The 22,428-nt window shown below is 35.9% G+C and overlaps 1 protein-coding gene across 3 annotated transcripts in view; it reads right to left on the bottom strand.

The window, feature by feature from the left end:
• Positions 1-22,428, bottom strand: part of SLC41A2 (solute carrier family 41 member 2) — a 58,390-nt gene that overhangs the window by 33,050 nt on the left and 2,912 nt on the right. Inside the window, exons 2-7 of one of the 3 annotated variants that reach the window (XM_080575806.1) lie at positions 20,629-20,993; positions 15,645-16,389; positions 11,927-12,034; positions 7,271-7,342; positions 6,233-6,377; positions 4,192-4,338 (exon numbers count right to left, since the gene is read on the bottom strand). In XM_080575806.1, the coding sequence (XP_080431932.1) occupies positions 4,192-4,338; positions 6,233-6,377; positions 7,271-7,342; positions 11,927-12,034; positions 15,645-16,199 (1,027 nt within the window). In that variant the 5' untranslated portion in view covers positions 16,200-16,389; positions 20,629-20,993. The remainder of the gene's footprint in view (positions 1-4,191; positions 4,339-6,232; positions 6,378-7,270; positions 7,343-11,926; positions 12,035-15,644; positions 16,390-20,628; positions 20,994-22,428) is intronic. The other 2 variants (XM_080575807.1, XM_080575805.1) reach the window with 2 other exon arrangements.

Here is a 22,428-nt window from a genome sequence, read left to right as displayed (position 1 = left end):
CAACAGTTAAGGCTTGTGGAAAGATGGTAAGAAAATGGCACGTTTACAGTGATGTTCTGCCTCTTCTGCTGCTCTTTGCCTCAGGGATGGGATTTCATCACTCTACTTTCTAGCTGCATCTTTCTCTTCAATAATCCTCCATAGATTCTTCTCTGATTAATTTATCCAACTAGTGTTTTGTTTTTTTTTTTTTAATCACTTTGGTCCTCTTAATATATGCTGGCAGTAATTTTCACATCCCAATCATATATTGTGTGATAAAGTTCCCGTAACTTTTTTAAACAAAACAAAACATTGTTGTCTGATCATCTTCTGAATGCCTCTTCCCTGCCTTTCACTGCTTTATATACTTCTCCTGAGCTGAAGCTACTACAATCTTATATTCCGTGTTACTATTTCATAGTTCAGCTACATCTTGGAAGCCACACATTTGCAAGGGCTTTGTGGTTTGTTCTTACTTTAGAAAGACTCTCTGTTTCTGAAGAGAAGAAAATACAAAGGCATAGAACAAATGTAAAGAGCAGAAACCATTATTTTAGCAATAACTAGATAATTACATACATATCACCAAAAGAGAAGCATTTCCAGAAGACCATACAGAAAGAAAAGTTGGGAGTAACTCTTAGAAGAATACTTGAGAACACTACTCCTTCTTCCTACGTGTGTGTGATCAACTTTTCAGCGGCAGTGGCTGGCTACGATGTGAGTGTCCAGCTGTAAAAATAGCAAAGGACCAATTCAAGCTGGCCACGCTTTTTATGTTATTCCTCTGAGAGACATTAGGTCACCTGTAACTAGAAATGTAAATTTCTAAATAGATATGAAAAGAAGAAAGAAGAAAGTCCAAGTTTCTTTCACTATCTTCTTTTTGAGTTTGAGTTTTTGTTGTTGTTTTTTTGTTTGTGGTGTTGGTGATGGTGGTGGTTTTTAAGAAGAAATAATGTTTTAGGAGAAACTGAAATATTAGTACTAATTATTTAATTTTTAAAAATAAGAAACATACTGTGCAAAATTTATGTAAAGGACAGGAAGCAATACTAGATATATGCACAAAATGACATACATTGTTTACATGCAAATGACAAATGTAGCTGCTATTAAAATCCAATTGTGTGCCATACCAGTGCACCTAACTAGGTTTTTCCTGTAACCAGCACTGAAAAAAATTGAAAAGAGTAGAAGAAGGTGTTTAAAAACAGTAAGAATCACTATTACTCATTTACTGTATTTGCATCTCTGGATTCAACTTAAGCTATTTTACAGAGAACATTACAATGTTCCAAAACTAATATTTGGAAGGAAAAGCTTTAGGAAACAAATTAAACATCACTGGTACATTCATTATAAAGTATTTTGCATAGTAGAATTTTAAAAGACAAAATAAAGTTTGATCTATGTAGCACAAGTGTCTAAGAAACTTCATTTGGATACTAGCTGAAAATTAAAGCCTAAGTCCAACATTAATGACTCTAAATCAGGCACTGCCCTGGCAAGAAGAAATTTAGCCATAATCCTAGCCCCAATCTAATCTTAGTGTTAACCCAAGTTTGGCATCTTCTGCCAACTCCACAGCTACCCAGATAGGTAGTACATGACTTCCAGTAATCCTGGCCAGCTCTCTGCTGACTTCCATCCAGCTGCTATACCAGCTTCCCTGGCACTTCACTGACCAGCACGTGTTCTAATTTGGAACCAATTTTGTCCAATCAACCGTATCAACTGCAGGGACCTGAAATCTCTTTTAGGTGGAATAACCCTAAGCTATAGCCTAGTAGGAATTTGGGGCATAGCAATAAGTCTAGAAACACAAACTTTAATGAGCTAAATTAATTATTATCCCAGCCCTAGCATTAGCAGCAGACACCACATTTTATGCAAATAGGTGTTTCTCTGCTGTTTTCCTCACCAGAAAAAAAAGAAAAAAAGAAAAAAAAAGTTAAAAGTCTTTTGCTTTTCACTATAAGTCTATAAACTTCTTTAAAAGCAGTATTTAAATGTAGTATTTGAGAAATAAGTTATTTTATTAGAATATAGGTTAAAAATACATTAAAATATAGTTATTAAATACACAGTACAATTTAAGTTTTAACAAAAAATTATAAAATATTAAAAAATGATGTATTGCACACTGATGCATTTAAGATGACATGTCAACACGTTTAAAATATGATAAATCAAATACTAAAAATATAGAATTGTAAGTTGAAAGTGAAGAAACAAAATGGTAAGTCACTCCAAGGTAGCTTGAAACTTATTTACTTACCTTTTCTGATTGATGTTGTAGTATCTACACAAAACAGCTCATTTTTTTAACTGAAAAAGGCTTGAAAAATGAGCACAGATGTAAAGAATATATGCAGTGATGTCAACATGTCCGGTAAAACTATCACGAACAGTACAAAATTTGGCCTGTGCTATATTGTACTATAATTGCCTATAGTTATATATTTTAAAGTACAATATACTTTAAATAGTTTCTCTGGAAGGAGTCAGCTTCAAAAATAATTTAATTTTAAATATTTTTCTGAACAGTCTTTTCCTCCTGCAAGAAGATGTTCTCATACTTTTTGTTTCTTCATGGGGAATAGAGGAGGATATGAAGAAACAGGAAGAAAAAGATTGATTTTCAAGTTCCTCTTTCTCATTTTCCAAACTCATATCTCTTTCTCTGACAATCAAGCATTTCACTACATTTGCCAAAATACAAGCACGTTTTTAATGATAATAATTATTGCCATATTCATTTTTAGAATTCATCTTGTGGCAATGAACCTTGTTCAGTAATCTGCTCCTTTAAGAGAGTAGGATTTAGACACTTTGGGCCCTAGAAATCAGAAAGACAGTTTTCTAAGGGACTATAGAAACATGCAAATAACCAGTAGAAGAGAAGAAAAGCAGACTGAAAAAAAAAAAGGGAGAGTAATTCACAAGAAAATTAATTTGGACCTGTTTATGTGTAATTCCCCTGTTCATAGCTATAAATGGGAAACTAAGCAAATAGTGAAAAACTTCACCAAGAAGCCAGATAGAATTCATGCATCAGGCAGGATTAGATCATTGCCTTCTGTAGTCAGTAGCCAAGGAAGGCCTCTCCTTTGCTGCTCAGCTATTCACAGCGGTTATTCATTTTTTCACCTTTCATGGCAGAACTGCTGTTCTGAAGAAAGCTACAGCTGAATTTGCAGATTTACGTTTGAAATATATTCACCAAGTTTATTAGGCAAAACAAAACAAAGAAAACCAAAAACAATCAGGTCATTATCTGGAGAAGCTGGAAGTGGTTACTTTGTTCACTGAAAAGCAGAAGGAAATGGTGGTAAAGCTTGTAAAATCATGCTTGGGACCAGGGAACAAGAGGGAGACATGGAAATGTCAGTGAAACATAAAGGAAAGAGTGGGGAAACTGCTACTGGAAGCAGGAATACAGGAGCTGAGGAAACAAGGAGGTATTGCAATGGGAGCTGGAAAGTACTCGGCAGGAATCAGAAGGAAACTCATTTTTGTGTAATTCATTTAAAAGTCATAGCAATCACAAAGCACAAATCGATCTAAAATTACGCTTCACTTCTTCAAATACATTCTTGTTGAAGACTTGCTATTGTTACTTAAATTACTTAAATTATTGCCATGTTGATTTCCAAGCATATGTATAGTTGCAGCTCAAGATATATTTGAATGGTGTCTAAAACCACACCCTACCAAAAAAGAAATCTCAAAGCACAGCTCGTCTCCTGTAAAGTAGCTGATCAACATAGACAATTCAACACCTTCCCCTCAGTGCAAAAGGACAATTCAATAGGGCTCTGGGAAGCAAATAATTGATTTAGAGATGGGCATCCAAGAAAACCTGGCTGAAGACAGCTTCCCCTCTCCTCCCACCCCAAAAGAAAGAGGAATAAATTCAGCAACTACAGTTTCTAATTCACGTGTAGATTGGCTGTGATACTATGAGAGTCTTTTGCCTATTAGGAGTTTGTGCCAAGACTGTGGTTAGTGATTAGATAATAAGATAGTAATATGATAAAAAGAAAGAGCATGACATAATGTTGCAACCAAAGATCATTCAATCATCCAATGGTATAAATGTTGACAAAAAAAGGCAGTTTAACACATTTTCTAAACTTCTCCTTCCCTGCCTTCTCTCCACCACCCTTGCCCCAGAAAAAGGCTTCTAGGGAGACATATACTTACCAAGGCAAGTATAAAGACCCTGACTTATCCACGCTAGAATAGCAAGAGTGATAAGATCTCCAAAACTTGCTGCTATAGGAGTGGCAACATTGTCAGGATTAATACCGGTTTTCTTTGATCCAACAATAACTCCAACCATTATTATTCCTAGAGTCAATGAAGAAGAAAATACAGTAATCATATCTACTGTTGGAACCCCATAGGAAATGTCAAGACAATGGCAATTTCAAACTTAATAAATAAGAAGTCTGTGCTTTTGTCCCAGGATGATCATTCCTCTCACCTAGATGATTTCTGCATTTTTAAATTTTAGCCATTCTTAAGAATGAAGTTAGATATTTAAAAAAAATACAGTAAGCATGCAAAAATATCGAACCATCTGTACAATGAACTATTTTGCTTATGATTAGAATTAGCACAACTTAAATCGTAAATCAACCATTTCCTGAAGAAAAAATATTCAGTGTATTATTTCTACACCCCATTAACTTTAGCTGACTGAAATTTAAATGGCTCTACAATGAAAACAACATAAGATTAAATACTTGGACGTCAGATATTGTGCAAGATTTCCAGCTAAGTACTCAATACCAAAAGTCAAGAAGCTACATCATAATTTAAACTAAAACTAGGCAACACATGAAAATGTAGCTTGCTACCCACTTAAAGCATTTCAAATTGACACTGTTGGTTTCTATTATTTTCCTACATACACCAACACTAACTTTTAAAGAGACATTTCCCTACAGAATGGCTACTAAAAATAAAATTCACACTGCTATTAACATCCTTCTTTGGCATAACTGGAGTTAATTTACACCTCATCATACAATACACAAACGTGCTTCAACTGTGTATACTATTCTTCATGTTATTTTAAAGAATTTTTGAAGATTTGGTATTATAATTTTCATTATATTTTTCATGTATTGTAGCAAGTAATAATATTTATTGTAGGGTAAATGAGTTCACTTTCAGAGAAACTGCCTGAAGAGTTACACTCCAAGAAACTTGCAAAAGAAAGAACTGAAATGATCCTGTTTGATCACAATATCTGAAAAGCACCTGTTTCATGCCTAGGAGGCAGAAACTTAGAAAGTAATTTCCTGTGCTGGCCTATCACCAGATAACGTTAAAAGTTTCTCTTCATGTCCAGCTTATACATAAGTGGAAAAAACACACTCATGTTCCCCCGTTCTCTTGCTGCTCTTAATTTTGTTACATGATCAAATTTAATGGCTTTGGAGTCACTAAAGTGTATGCTCATAATTCCATGCTAAACATTTACAATTTTGCACTTTTCACTTAATTAAGCATATCAAATTAGTAAAAAGGAAGCTAAACATTTTACTTGATTTACTATTATTAAGACTACTGATCGCATATTTTCATTAAGAATATGTCAAAAGTAGAGGAACCTTTTTTTCCCCCTCATGCCCATTAAATACCACATTTTGCGGTTCAATATGTCCTGACAATTGGCAAGAGAAGCTTAATTTCATCACGACATGTGGCTCCAGACAGATACATTGGTAGTTTGTAGAAGGGGACTTGAACTCAATCCAGAACTTTCATATAACAACCCAATTTGTTAATTTCAGAAACAAGCAAAACATAAAATAATATATAAGCAGCATGTATAGATAACCAGGGAGTTTGGATTCAGCTAAGTTAACATCCAAGTTCACTTGAGCTTAATTACAAATAAGTTCCATGTATTAAGTGTTAAGAACATACTTTGTACATCAATTAATATAGAAAGTAGTGGAAAAAGTTCTCCATCCTATTAGGTGAAATCTAAAAACATGCTTTTTTATTCTATTTTTTTAGACATGCTGAGGAGGTCATGCAAATCAAACCTTTTCTAACGAATATGACAGATTAATGTAATATTCAGGCCTCTATGGAAATTGCAGAAGGGTTGTTCTACCCTCAGCTGTGTTTCACATGTATTACACCCTGCTGGACTGAAACATAATATACACTCAGCATCCACAGAGAACTAAATAACTGTAAAAAGTAGCATATATACTTCTTTTACCTTGTAAAAGAGAAGCTATGAATGCAGTTGCTACACTGCTAGAACACAGAAGGATTGAATGATCAAAACGGTATTTGCCCTCTGGAATCCAGCCCAATATAACTGCTGCCACTGCTGCCAGAAAACCAACTACTGTTGCCTGAACCTGGAAAAGAAAAAGAAGGTGAACACATGTTTTTTAGTGATCTGTGATTCTTAAAAATAATTGAGACTTAAGAATAATTTTCTGTTATTCTTTCTTCCTATTTACGTTTATTTGCAAGTTGTAAAGGCAGCATGTTCACCCATTCTGTATAGACAATGATAACCCTAGATGATGAAGAAGAAACATCTTATGCTAGCAGAAAAGGCTTTACTGATAATTCAGACCCAGGAATAACAAAACTCAAATTAGGGAAAAGAGCTGAGGAATTACCAGAAGCCAAAGATGAAATGCCTAAAGAGGTTTCTAAGCCACTTAAAACAATGAAGTCACAGCAAAAACATTTCACTTATTTTTGAGTATGTTTTTTTATAACATATGAGTATAAAATAGTTCTAAAGATTAAGAAATAGTTGCTCTGGAGAACAAATACTCCTTTGTTCAAATGACCCAGCTATTTAAAATATTGTTTATTATCCAAAAGCTCTATCACATACTTTTCCTGTAAATATTGAGTCCAATGAAAATACAGCATTGAAAATATTTGAGAGGTTATGTTGAAGAGGTTTTGCCAAATCTGAAATTTTTCTCCCGTCTTCCTTAGAAATGCTCTCTCAAAAAAAATAAAAGGAAGTACCCTTGGTGCAGTCACAAAGAATACTTTACCTCTTCTTGTGATAAATATAAGCTCATATCGTTTTAGAGAAGAACTACACTGTACCAAAACAAAACAAGACAAAACAAAACAAAACAAACATATAAAAACCCTGTATGTTAAGTATGAACCAGTGTAATAGGGTAGTTTCCTGTTAACATTGTCTGTCTCTATACTTGATTGACTTTTAAAATAACTTAGTTCACCTAGAAAAGTTAATCAAACAAGTCGATTTATTTACCTGTTTTAAGGCCAAATTGCCAATTATTAGGTTCCATTTCTCAATGGGAGAATCCATTTTTCCAATATTTACCTGTCAAAATTACAAGAGAATTTTAGACGTTTGGGTTTAAACTTACATTACTTTGAAAATGCACTAACAAGGCAGAAACCCACAAATAATTCAACTCTCACCAAAAGATAGACATTTTGAAAGCAAGTGAAAACTGTGCTTCACTTTTTCAAGTTAAGCATTGCTGTTGATTTAAAATCGTATTCACACTAGCTATCCAAGAGCAGCTAAGCTTGATGCAGTTTTACACAGTAACTTGTTTAACATTAGCTTATTGTGCAAGATATATTAGCTGCCTTGTGTTCCAGGAATGCCCAGGCAACACCAGTGATTAGATCAGTGGCTGGAAGGGAAAATTCTCAGTGTTCAGTCACTTTAAACTAAGCTTGTTTCTATGGTCCTTTAATTCTATGAGCCAATAAAAAAATACACAACTATACAGTGTATGGACACAAACACTTTCATAAAAGTGTTTTAATTGACTGCAGTGGAACTACTTGCATAGAATAACTGCAAGTGGTTACAGACTCATGATGCTTTAAATGATAGAGGTCCAGTCTTAAAGCAGTAGCTGGAAGACAGCAAATGAATTATTCTAACAAATGAACAAGTACATACATGGTCTTTTATAATGTACTTCAAACCTGTATTTTTTGAGTTAGAGGACAAAATCTGAAGATAGTACGTACCACTGCAGTATAATGATATTTAAAATAACTACTTTCTTGTAAAAATGGTGTAAGTTTGTAAGTTTTTAGCATAAATTTCAGTGGTGTTTCCCATACAATCCTAACCTACAAGATACTTTATATTTCTCAAAATGTAGAAAGTCTTAATGCATATTTTTCCTCTTTTTATAATTTCTTTATGATCAGTTTTATACTTCAATTTCTTTTCCACTTTGTTCCACTTTCTGATATTAATGAGTTGTGAGGAACTAAGTACTAAAAGAAATACCAGCTTAAAAAAAAGGAAATGTAATAAGACACTTTATCCCAATCTACACTATAAATACTTTACAGCGTTTGAAGTACAGTCAAAGCTCCACAAAGATATGCATTAATTTTAAATATTACATCAATATTTAAGGAAGTTTGGATAAGAATTTCCCTTGTGTCTTTCTTAAATATATACACTAAATGAATTAAATGACAGTTTATAGAGAGGTTCACTTTTTTTGTCCTTTGAGAAAGTTTTTGGAAGAAAAGCACCCTATCAAACCAGTAATCTTGCAAAGAACTTAATCCAGTCTTAAAGAGAGCTGCTACCAGAAGGTATAGTTCTTTTTCCTCACCATCATCCACACATTCACCTTGTCTTTCTTGAACAAGGTCCACCAATTTCATGAGTAAGTTCAGAGCAACTTACAAGCCACGCAGACTTGCTTGATGGTTTGATGGAAAACACTTTCTTCTGGAGTAAAAAGATTTGTTTATTTTTTTTTATTTGTTTATTGTTAAGTAACAAAAGGCTTATGAATTCTATAAAGTCAAATTGCTAATGCCTAACCCCAATAACACATAGTCAAAACAAAAGAGTCTGCATAAAGTTTACAGGGATGTCTGGATGAGTGGTTGTTTCTTTTTGTTTTCATTTATTTATTTATCTATTGTTATTGTTGTTGTTTTCACTTCCTCTTAAAAAAAGAAAAAGTAGTAGGGAGAAAAGGCAGCAGTGTGAACTGAGACAATGAGAATGACTCAAACAACAAAACAATGCAAAACACACAATATAAATAGTATGCTTGAATGGGCAGTTGGCCTAAGCACACCTCATACACTTCTGCCAGCACAGCAGTGGGATAAGGGAGGATTTCACATCCATACTAACACCAAAGAGAAGTACAAGCTACGCCCTGAAGTTGATTGAAACCACAAAGATGGTTAGTTTACAGCCCCAAGATCATAGACACATATACAAATTCAGATGCAATTATAAGCTAGCTGAGCAAGAAGGGTATGAATTAGTTCCAATGCTGAAGTCATTCTGGAAATGTCTTCCTCAAAGGTAAAGCTATTCACAGAGGCACAGTCTTGTATTTAGTGTGTACCTGGTGGGGAGCTGGCTTCAGCAAATTCAGGCATCAGAAAACAAGCAAAAAAGAAAAAGATATCAACACAAGTCAGTTCATACAAAGCTGGGAAACAGCTTTGTGCTGGTGGTGCTGTGACGGTGACACCAGGCAATGCCAAAGAAACCAGAGCTCCCACATGCCATAAAGCATTGTCTGAAGAAACGTACACTTCACTGACCTTTTCTCAGTCAGCTAATTTACCTTCATGATGGCAGGCTGCTAACAGAGCTGGCTAACTTGTTTTTGCCAAGCCAGACGTGGCAATTTCTTGTATTGAGGTGAGGGGAAGCCTTGAATAAAATGCTTGAATAAAACCTACTGAATCATTAGCTGACTTACGTCTTGGTGAGACTTAATGACAGTGGTAAGTGGCACTGGCAATACTCCTCAAACTAACACTTTTCATATTGGGCTGTTGTCGGGAGGCTTGGGTTTCAAATGGCCGAACTGGCTCCAAAAAATCATACTCAAGACACCTGCAGATCACGTTATCACACAGTTAATGGGATACTCTTAAGAATGCCATTCTGGGCTGAGCAGAAATGTCCTGAACCTCATGATGTCAACTTAGCCACTGAACACGCAGCCAGTGTTGTGGAAACTCTAGTATCAACTTTCTGTGTGCGAGGGGGATCAACTCCTGCACTTTTGGTAACATTCAATGGATGATACAAACTGGGGCTAATGTTCCCAGTGCAGACAAAAGGTCTGTGTGACCCTTTTCCAAATGTTCCCTGAGAACTATGAGTTTCACAAATGACATGGCGTTGGTGATGATGGGGAAACCAACCACTGACTGGCCCAGAGAATAGGTGCTGGAGGCATGATCTGACAAAGATCAAGGATGTAATTTGGACAAAGAATTAAAGATCCCATTAACAGAAACAGAAGAGGTGGAGGTAATTCTTAAGCTCTTTTTAAGCTTTCAGTTAGGCACTGGTAGATATTGGGCTTCCCTGATTGTGTTTTTCACTGTGCAATACAATCACTTTCAATCCTCAGACCATGAGCTGTAACAGTCAGGAACAAATTAAGCAACATGTCAAGCCAAAAGAAAGTAAGGTAGAAGATAAATTTATGCATGGCAGTAAACTTAGTAAGGTTAAAACAACAAATATTTTTAAGAAACAGACAGAATACACAGAAAAGTAACCACTAAAATCAAACAAAACAAATATGAATAGCTAAGGCTGCTACTGACAAAGATGCAGTACATGTCAATTCTTATGCACAAAAAAAAGGGTATGGGGCAAAACTCAGTAGTTTCTATAACAGGCATGACACAAGCAAACCTTCACAAGACTGCTAAGGTTATGTCCATCACAGTGTGCATTTGGACAATCACTCAATATAATGTGATAATGAAATGTATTAATGACAGAAACCTGGGAGGCATTGTCAATACAAAGCATTGAAATATACAAAAACTGAATGACCTTGAGGATTACAGCAATGGAAACAAATGAAATTCAACAGTAGAAGTGCAAGGTTATGCGCTTACTGACCAACAATATTTATGCCAGCAGATGGGAGCAACAACTGGAAATAGCAAAAAAGGAGAAATACTAGGACACACTAATTGATTACAAAGTAACTATGAGGTCTAAACCTAACACTGCTCAGAAAATAAATCCATATAAATGAGAAAGTTTCAAGAGCAATTTTCAAGGGAAATAGGAAAATGCTATTTTGCAATGCCATAGCGAGGTCCCCTTTGGAGTTATATACACCTGTGACCGAACATTTTATAATAAAATTCATTCAAGCAGCAACAGGCAGAGAAAAGAGGCCTTGCTGGAAAACTGAAAGCTTATCTTAGAAAGGTAGTGTCTTACAGAGATACCCAGTTCAGGTACTACAAATAGCTTAGCCACCTAATTAGTTCATGTTAGTTATTTACACACATAGAAATATTTATGCTAAAGTAATCCGGATTGCTTGGGCTAGAAAAATGAAGGTACAGAACATCTCTACATGAGATGTAGAAAAGAACTACGACAAATACATACAAAAGGAGACTGCAAATAAAACAGTTACGCTATGTTACAGTGCTGACCCCCACACACCAAAAAAAAATTGAAAAAAAAAAAGGAATAAAATTATTTAGCAAGAAAGTAAAAAAAAAAATCTTACAGTTTGATCAATAAAGGTCTGGAGTGGCAATGTGAGAAATGTTTTATTTTGGTGTCAAGGGGTCTTTGGAATAATATATTCAAAATATTCATGTTAGCATATTCAAACCCCATCAAGGCCAAAGACATCTGCCAACCTGACAGAATACAAATGTAAATCTCAATAATCTACTTTATCTTTTTGAATGATGACTCAGAAGAGAAAAAGAAGTAAAATTTTGATATGTGAAGATTGGAAGACGGTTGTCTTTTTAACTTTGCCAATTTAATAACAGATTTAAAGAGCTCCTGTAAAAGCCAGATTAAGCCATAAACATAAATCACTAGAGTTCCAAAGATTTGTTTTCAAAAATTTACAACACCTATCTGAAGGGGGAAGGAGAAGAGAAAGTTACTTACAGCAGTTGACAGCCGGGATGCCAAGGTCATTTCCAAATTTCCTTTGAGACCAAGAAGTGCAGGAACCAAGATAAAAACTTCAGTAACATTCTTGAACACATCCCAGTGCTATTTAAAGGACACAGTGGGAAAAAAATCAATTGAAAAATTCTCTAATTCTCTTTAGGCCTTCTTTAATGTAATGCCAAAAATTCTGTAACTCATAATTAAAGTCTCTATAAAAATTGATCTTTTAATACTAGACCTAAAAGTCTTTAAAGCAAGATCTGTTATCTATCCAGATAATATAGAATTATGACTGCATACTACTATTTCAAAGACCAGAATACCAAAAGCAAGAGATACAAAACTTCCTAAATTATTGCATCTCCACTACTGTACTTTCTTTGCATCTTTTAAATAAAGACTAAGCAAAGGTCATTGGAAATTTTTACTCTTCCTGTTGTGTAAGTATTTATTTCTTACTCTCTCTGAAAAGAGTTCAAGTACCTAATCTGTTTGATGCATGTAATTTCTGTTTGTATAGTGCATGTTAGTTTCTGCCGCTTAAATTAAACTACTACTTCAAAGCCATCATCAGAAAAAAAAATGAAGTTTAATAACATTTATTTTATAGCAGAAAGCTAGAGCTAAATAACAAACCTAGTTAAAGAGAGATAATTAATTTGAAGCTTTTTAAAATGACTTTAAAATAATACCACGTGCTATGACTGCTTTTGGAAACTGCTCTTAATTTACAATATTTTCATCTTTTCTACTGCAGCTGTTTAGAAACCTTACATAAAAAACTGCAAGGAATAAGCTGTCAAATGGACAGAGCTTGTAAGTGAAAAAATGGCTCCTAACTTCTTTTAAGTATGAAATTTAGAAGAATACAGATTTCCAAAACCCTGATTTTTTAAAGCAAATGAAGACAAACTCCAATATTTTTTGTGTGTGTTGAGTTCTTGGTGCAGAAATGCTCTACTACTTCCTATGCCTGTCAATCTATGTATTTAATATGTAATCACGTATCAGCTTAAACTGAACTAACAAAACCACAACGTAAATATTCTTTGCATGCAGGAATTTGCAGCAATTTGAAATATGATAGTAAATAGGATCAATTCTCAAATGTAAACAAGATATCAGAATTTCCTGAATATGAATTCACATATGTACTTACAACTGAGAAAGAACAGCCATGAAAAGGTTTGTTAAAAAAAAAAAAAAGCTTAGAATGCTTTGTCTTCCTTACATTTTCATTTTCAGATTTTCTATCACATTTCAATACCCTGCTCTACTGACATCATAGATTTATGCTTAGTTTAAGGTAGAAAAAGCTAACACTGGTTATTTAGTTTTGTCTTTTTGTCACATTTCTCTCATGCATGCTGCTGAACTGAGAAACCACGAAAGATTAAAAGTAAGATAGAAGGAAAAAACAAGGTAATATCTCAATCCAGATCAAAGAACAGCTACCCAAGCACTTCTGCTCCTTTCAGAGAAGAAAGGCATGGCGAAATATTGGATTGGAAGCCAGTAATGGCAGTAGACACAACTGCCTCTTTTGGCTGATCATTAAGCTGTATCACAACATAAAACACATACTAACTGTGGATGAACAAAGCATCTGTAAAAGAATAAAACTGGCAGTATGTATATGAACAAAGTACAAGATTGATGCAAAACAGTGTAAGGAAACAGTAAAATTTGCTTGTCAATTTTGATTTTCCTTTTTCTTAATGTACAAAGTGTCTTTTCATTGCGATTGCTTTAAGACCATGTTTTCATTACTCTCTCAAGATTTTGAGTGACAAAAGGAGAAAAGGGAAGGGAAGGGAAGGGAAGGGAAGGGAAGGGAAGGGAAGGGAAGGGAAGGTAAGGGAAGGGAAGGGAAGGGAAGGGAAGGGAAGGGAAGGGAAGGGAAGGGAAGGGAAGGGAAGGGAAGGGAAGGGAAGGGAAGGGAAGGGAAGGGAAGGGAAGGGAAGGGAAGGGAAGGGAAGGGAAGGGAAGGGAAGGGAAGGGAAGGGAAGGGAAGGGAAGGGAAGGGAAGGGAAGGGAAGGGAAGGGAAGGGAAGGGAAGGGAAGGGAAGGGAAGGGAAGGGAAGGGAAGGGAAGGGAAGGGAAGGGAGGTGGAGGTGGAGGTGGAGGTGGAGGTGGAGGTGGAGGTGGAGGTGGAGGTGGAGGTGGAGGTGGAGGTGGAGGTGGAGGTGGAGGTGGAGGTGGAGGTGGAGGTGGAGGTGGAGGTGGAAGGGAAAGTGGAAGTGGAAGTGGAAGGGAAAGTGGAAGTGGAAGTGGAAGGGAACTTAAGAGATCATAGAATCACAGAATTATAGAATATCCCGAGTTGGAAGGGACCCATAAGGATTATCAAGTCCAACTCCTGGCACCACACAAAATTAATACAAAAAATCCTCATCTAGTCATCCTCATCAAAAGATCATCTAGTACAACTGCCTGAACAATTATGGGATAACCAAAAGTTAAAAAATGGTCACCTCTTCCTTCAAGTGAACTTTAAGTATAGCTAAAGAAATCACAGAGACAGAATGAAACAAAGCAAAACCAGATGGACTTCTCTACTGTCTTTTCAGTTTGAATAGTGTGGTTATTTCATCTGTTTGAATAATTTTTTGTGCATCTACTCATACAGGAAGAGAGAATCCATTAGATTAGTGTTTACAACAAATTTCTGGTTTTGAAAAAAAAAAGTAGGTAGGAAATAAAAGCAAATATAGCCTTCAAAAAGCAAAGAGTAGGCAAGAAAGTAATTTAGTCCATTAAGCCTTCCTTAGCTATTACTTTCTTCAGAATTTTCTTCAAGTATAACTGCACAAAAAATACTTCATAGGCAACTTTTATTTTTAACTCTACTGAAATGCTGCAAACACCTACAACTGTGTTAAGCTAGAAAGCACTCTTAAAAATGTTCTCTATGGTATAATGTTCCTATAAAAATGTTCCTTAACTCCAAAACAAGTTTTAAAAATACTATTAATGTAACTCTTAAAATTCAGAGAAAGTTGTATTTTATTTTAATCCTGAATAACTATCATCAGTTAAATCTGCTAGCACATATCTACCACAACTATATTTCAAGGTGGAAGTGACTTTGCAGCCCTGTTCACACCAATAATGTTTTTAACTTCAAGTGTTCTGTATACCTAACACTATATAAAAAAGTCACTTCCACTTGAATACTCAAAAAAGCTCTAATACACTGAATTTCATTTATTATATGAATTTAATGCACACTTTCATATGCATGTGCATTATCATAGACCAGATCTACACATTATGTCAGAAATTGCATAGGCTGCAAGCACACTTGGAAATGAGATAATAAAATAAATTCTCGTATCTTTTTAAACACCTATGCATTGTGGCATCACAATTAATTACAATTTCCACTTAAAGCTGAATACATTTATTACTGTCAAAAAGAATTTGAGCATGTTCATTGCTATACTTCTATCTTCAGTTAAAGCAGATGGTAACATTTCTTTTTGCCAGATTACTGTGGCTAAGTGACAACACTTACCAAGTCCTGACTGACTCCAAATGAAATATTTGAACTATTTAAGACAAGTTTTGGGGGGAAGGAGTTCATAATAGCAAAGTCTTATACAGACCTAATTACCCCTAAATACTGTGAACATCTACATTATCATGCCTTAGAACTATCAAAACCCACAGATTATCTGTTAAAAAAATATCTTCCAAAGCAAATACCAACCTGTACAATATCCAAAACCATGCCGGCAGAAACAGTTCCAAATCCTGCTAGCAAAAAAGGTACAAGTATCTGCAATGCCATAATACTACTAGATTCTTTGGGTTGTTTTCTACTCCCTTCCACAATAATATCTTCATTACTGTCACTAGACAGGTTGTCTTCTTGCAACATGGCATCTGTTTCTGAAGTGTCCATTCCATCACAGTAATTATAACTGGTAAAATCATCATATTTAGGGCTACAGCTAGTTGGGCTGTGTCCATTACTTCCATGAAAAGTTGGTTCTGCAAAGTGATGGTACTCTGTGTGCTGGTCAGATCTAACATTATAATTGTGTCCTGCTGGCTGTAATCCATCTTGCCAGATACCATTCACTTTTTTGTGTCTTTCATCCTGGTTTATTTGGTAAACAACAGGAACCATACTCAAAAGTAAACTCAAGAATTTATCAGACTGAATAGTACTAAAATTTATGGTCCAGTTTACAAAACCTTCTCTGTCATGAACTTTGCTGTTTGTTTTGGCAATGGTAGATCTGCCTTTACAGTTAGTCATAGTGCTATAGAAGTACAGGTTGGAAAAGCACTTTGTTCTTCAGACGTCAGTGAAGAAATCTTGTAGATGAGTCATCAAGAGCCGCGCTTGATAATTTTAAAACAGATAAACCAAAATGTTCCTTTTTTGCATGCAAAAAGTTTTTTTCAGAGATCTCAGGTCTTCAACAATTCCATAAGCAAGTCTGGATCTGGAAAAAAAAAAGTATATATAAAAAACTTGAAAATATTTTAACTCTCTACAGAAGGCATAAGATACTAGTTTAATGTTTAGGCCACCCAATACCTTTTCAAAGTATTTGTAAACAAGCCACTGTCCTCCAACCCTCAACTACCTAAATTGAAAGAAATTAGAAGGGAAAAAGAGAAAATTGGTGGGTGAGGAGGTTTCACAAATCAGTGTACTTTCCAGTAAGAGAAAGATAAAGCAATGTGGACTGTAAGTGAATTGGTGAGGGCCCAACTTTTGCCTTCTTAAAGTCCAGAAGTCAAAGCCATTAGGCAAGTCCTGTGTTTAGTCCTAGACTTCCAGCGTCCTTGGAAGCAGTAGGTCCCCAGAGGAAATTGTTTGTGGAAGGTGCACAGGTGTGGTAAAACAGAGCCCACATGGTGCGCTGTGGTGCTGCTGTTGTTCTTCATGCCCTGTGCTAATGGCAGGAAGCACAGAAAAAAAGGGGAAAAAACACCTTTCAAAACAGATGTGGCAAGCCTGAAGTGATATTCTGGGTGGCACAGTCTTTATGTGTTGATAGCCTCTGCTCCTCAGCCCCGTAAAATGATCGCAAAAAAATATGGGCACGTACAATTCAAAAGCATGCTGATTTAAGATCTTACTTACCGAATTTGCTCTGAAGCAAACATATAAATTATGTTAAATATAGAGAGATTCTATATATGCAATAAAGCTGGATGTTTTTTAATGAAATACTACAGTATCAAGGAAAGAAGGCAGTAGTGAAATTCAGACCAATTCAGCCCAGTCTACAATAGTTTATATTTGTATATAAGCTAAGTTTATATTAGTATATATAGTATACTAGTGATTTAAAAATACACCTGCAGCACTATACTCATAAATATGGTATATTAAATTTTAATTAAAATTAGAAACAAAAACTGTTAGGAGTTAGGATAAATAAGATATCACAAAACTGATTTTTATTTAATTTTGCATGAGGCATCGGTTGCACATATTTCCTTAAAGATACTTTATTCTCCTGTCTACTGACCACTAAAATATTATTACTTGATCAATATTAACACCAGATGTGGTCAGTTTGTTTTGCTTTCTGCAAGTCATCCAAAGACAATATATCTTTTATGTTTAGTGTGATTTTATGTGTATTTATTTCTGCTTTCAAATTGCTGCTATGGTAGAATATTAGACAACGATATATAGGCAGTCTCGAGTCATTTGACATGTCCTCCATCAGAAGCCACTTCACTTTCCTCTTCTTTAGTTTTCATGTTGCAATAATAGTTACAGTAATTTACTAGAAGTACAACAGTATTCATTTGACTGGAAGTTTTGTTGACCTGTATTTATTACTAGACTCCATGAACACAAGTAAATCATTGGTACAAACAAAGAACAAAGGTTGGGCAGACTGAACTAATATGATGTTGGATAACACATTTCCACAAACTCAAGAGAAAAAAAAACTATGCAAAGCTGCAAAAAGTTATATTTTCACAAACTGCAGGAAATAGAAATAGTTCAGGGTTGAAGGATTTTTTAAAATAGGGTTACTAAGATCATATATATATGTTATGATGCCTACACTTTCCATCTCTCCGTTTCAATGTTTTTTAAATCATCCAATATTTTTGAAGCAATTTCAATTACGTTTGACAGAAAATAGAGATGTCAAAGCTTTTAGTTACTAACAGCCTTACAGGAGAACCTGACTGGTGCCCTTGCTGTAAGGCATCTTCAAACATGAGTTAGGATAATTCGCCCACATACAGCCACAGCAAGTCAGCTTCAAATCTCCTGCTGCTTACAGAATTACTTGTTTGGTTTTTGTCAGTGAGGAGACGACTCAGACTCGACATGAAGACTTTCCCTCTATCAGTTGCGTTATCCAAGGCAGCTCTGACCAAGAAAATAATATTTTAAAAGCAACAGTGGAGTTTATCATTTGATTTAGAAAGAAGTCAAATTTTGCAAGAAAAACAAAAGCAAAACCCACAATTTTTTCCACATGTCAAAAAGAGGAACCAAGATTCCTGAAATATCTTTTTGCCACTCTGTAGTAGTTTGTGCTATGTTGAACCTTTTGTTATATATAAAAACTTGTAGGCCTCAATTCTAGTTTCCCCACACATCATTATGAGGAACAAAACAACAAAATGACCTTTGTTGCTGTCCCAGAGGAGCTCTAACCACAGTCGAAAATGGTGCTTGGTTATGTGCTACAGAAAGAGAACAAGAAGGAGCAATTTAGTTTCTGCCTGACCCAAGCAAGGGTAAGTAAAGAAAGTAAAAGAAAAGATAGGATGCATAAAAAAAGACAAGCAGATGTGTCATTAAACTAGCAGCTTAACTATTACCAGAATCTGTGACAACAGAGCTTTATAGAAGGATTAAGAGGAATGAAAGGGAAGTTCATGGAAATTGTGGAAAATCAGGGTTTCAGGAAGGCTGTAACACAGGGTGCTGAAGGTTCCCAGCTGATTTATGAGGATGGAAAGCAGCACACGAGTTCTGCAGAGGGCAAATTTAAGATTGCTTTAGCCAGGTGACTTTCAGTCGATCACAAGAAGCATCCAGATTAGAGGTGAAATAATTCAAAAATGGGATGTGAAACTAAGATTGGAAGTGTCCAAGATAAAAGCCACATAGCCCGACTCAGCCCCAGTGTAAGGATTTTTAGGGGTGGCAGGTTTTTGGTTTTGTTTTTTTTTTTTCTCAGGGGGTGGGGGGGAGCGCGGAGTGGAGGAGTAAGAGATGACGGATTTAATTTCACTCCCAGGGAAATACACTGAGAAAATTTCCCAATAGCTTTAGCAAGGCAGAGGCTGGCTGTCATTGTGGTTACTCTGATGTCCTCCAGTCACATCACTGGAGTGCTAGACTGCTGACTCATGGAAATTACTCATTTCTCTGGAACTCCGGCCAAAAATATTTGGGTTAATTGCCCATATCTTTATACCATATGGGGTTTTCTCCATGTAAGTCTATACTTTCTATTTTCTTAAGATATGGATCTTTTGGGGGTACTGTGGTTTCATTTAATATGAGAGATTATTAACAAATAGAAATCACACCTAAAAGAACAAAGAAGGGAGACAGAAAAATGATTCAGTCAACTGTAAAAGTTACAAACAGGGAAAAAGCTTGGCCTGGATGGCTAACAGTTGAAATGAGAAAGTACAAAGCAGTCTGGATGACAGTCATTTCTATTTTTCCTACCAAAAGGACCTGAAATGCCAAAATGAGGTAACGGTAAATGCTTAAAAATGAGAACTTTAGAAGATGAACTGAAAACTATCCTACAAAATTTAAATATACAACGAAGAGTAATTACATCTTTAGAGCATACACAGAGGAAATAACTTTGAAGCCTTCTGAATGTAAGCATTCGTTTCTAAAAACCTGCTCCAGCAAAGATAATCTTCCAAATGTCACCTGATACAATAATTTTATTCTGAGTTACAGGATGCTAATATTGCTGCAGTTTTAGTTTTTTGCTTGTAGCTACAAAACGCTTGTACCTGCTACATCTAAGGAAAAACATGATCTCAGGGATTAGAAGTCCCTAAGAAGCTTTATCATTGACAAGAACAATTGTGATTTTATTGTGTTGTCTAGAAAAGATATAGCCAGGTAAAGGAGCAAGCACTACTAGAGTAACTACTAGAGTAACTCATGTGAAATAAAGGAAGTAAAAATATCAAAAATTGCATCCAAAAATGCGAGGAGATAAGTGAGTCTTGTTTCCTGCCATATAATCAGGAGGTTACAGACAAAGGTGAACTAATAAAGAAGAAAAAAAGAAAGAGAGAAAGAGAGAGAAAGACAAAGATCCTTTGAGAAGTCAGAAAGCAGCCTCAAATTTATTATACTCAGCATGTTATATGTGAAATGAAAGGACACCTTGTCTTTCTGCCTACAAGCAAAATAACGAGCTCTGCCCAGAGTATGAATATAATCATTTTCAACTCATTATTGTTTCCTAAATAGCTACATTTAATAGTTCCTTCTTTTCCTTCATTCACTTTATACCACATAACAATTACTGTGTGTTATTCACCTCTCTTTCTCAGTCCTGCAAACACACACAAATAGGAAACAGAGTCATACCCTGCTGTGTGCTGAGGACTTATTCCTGAAAAGTGAGACACTTAGCAATCTGGCACACAACAAAGCAATTTTCTCCACAAGAATTAATACAACTAATGCATACAGCAATTTTTAAAATACATACAGAGACAGCATGTCTGATGCTGTAACTGGACAGGCAGAAGGAGATGGTGTGGAAAATACAGAGGACCACCAGCTGGAAGAGATGCTGATTTTTGGAAATGAATAGCTGCTTCGGTAAAATCTCTCATACTTCAGCCATGAAACTGAACACCTGACTGTTATCAGATTTTTCCATCCTTCACCTTTGATTGACTTGATTGGTCTTGTCACATCTGAGGAAGATGAAGATGACATGGAAAATGTAACTGTTCAGGAAGAGGCAGCAAGAATGGTCTTCGTTATTACCCAAACGTTGTTTCAGTCACGGTGAGTATTCAGTTCTCAGAAGCGTAGCAAGGAGGAGCTTCTTACAGGCCTTCCCAGCACCTAAAGAACATCCACCACCAGCAGGATCAAGGGACTGGGTTCTATGGCTAAAAATTTGATCGTACAGCAATTACACTGCTGACGATTGATTTAAAGCATGAAAACAATCACCATACTTTTTAAAGTACCTTCAGAAAAAGCGGAAGAGGGAAGAATGTTGAAGCACAGAATACGAAACTTTTCTAAAGTCAATATTATGTGAGGCTAAAACAAATATTTATTGAAGTCTAAGGCTACGAAAATTAATTTTCTGATTTCTTTCAGAGTCTGGCTAACAAAATGAAAAGATAACACCAAACTAAACAATACTGAGAGCTTTCACAGGATCCATATCTAATCATACCGTAGTCAAAGCCCTTTTTTCCTATAAGCTGCAAACAATTTTTACAGGTAATTTTTTAAGGCAATAATAATCTCTATGCTGCACTTCTACGTGGCTTAAAATAAAACACCATAGCTTAAACATGTCTGAGAAACACCTCTCAGTACAAGAACAAGCCTTGGAAAGGGATATTCAGGCACGTTATATGAAATATTAATGAAACACTGACCTTTAATATGTTGCCATAATAAACAGGTAGGTACTACCTTAGAAAGGGCCTTTCTTTGGACAACAGACTATGTATGTGATAATCTATTGTAGAGAAAATTCAGGACTCTAGCTTTGCTCATTTTCACACTTGTTTGCAAAACACTCCTCTTCAGAACGGTTAACATACTAATCACGTGTACAGCAACAGGAATTTTGCCACTGATTTAACTGAGGTTAGGATTTCATCATTTGAGACATGCCTGCAAACACCATTTATTAATTAAGGAGACACCCTGGTGTTTCTGGATTTTAAATTTAAATCACCATATATAAGTGTCATGGAGGAGACGTTGATAAGTGTTTTTAAATAGTTTTCTATACCAGCTTTTGTAGCTACTGAATATCTAGTGTTTCATTCTTTTCCCTTCATGGGCTGCTTCCACCTATTCAACACTGGGATAATTATAACGGAATGGTCATTGCCATGTCTATAGACGGATATAATGAAGAAGATTACATGAGATGGCCGTGCTACCATTCAGAGGGACCTTGGCAGGCTGGAGGAATGGGCCAACAGGAATCTCATGAAGGTTAGCAACAGGAAATGCAAAGTCCTGCTGGTGAGAGAAATAAGGCCACGTTCCAGCACAGGCTGGGGACCCAGCAGCTGGAAACCACCCGTACAGAGAAAACCCCGGTGGAGGACAAGCTGACCTTCAGCCAGCAGCATGTCCCTGCTGCAGAAAGGCCAAAAGCATCCCAGGCTGAATCCTGCCAGCACAGCATTGCCAGCGAGTGGAAGGAGGCAATCTTTCAGCGATCAGCAGTGGTGAGACATGTTGGGAGTGCTGTGTCCAGTTCTGGGCTCCCCAGTACAAGAGAGACATGGGCACAGTGAAGCCA

This window comes from Anser brachyrhynchus (assembly GCF_964034855.1).
Source record: "Anser brachyrhynchus genome assembly, chromosome: 1".
Classification (NCBI taxonomy): Eukaryota; Metazoa; Chordata; class Aves; order Anseriformes; family Anatidae; genus Anser; species Anser brachyrhynchus.
Note: the sequence above shows the minus strand (reverse complement) of the source record. Positions and strands in the feature narration are given on the sequence as shown.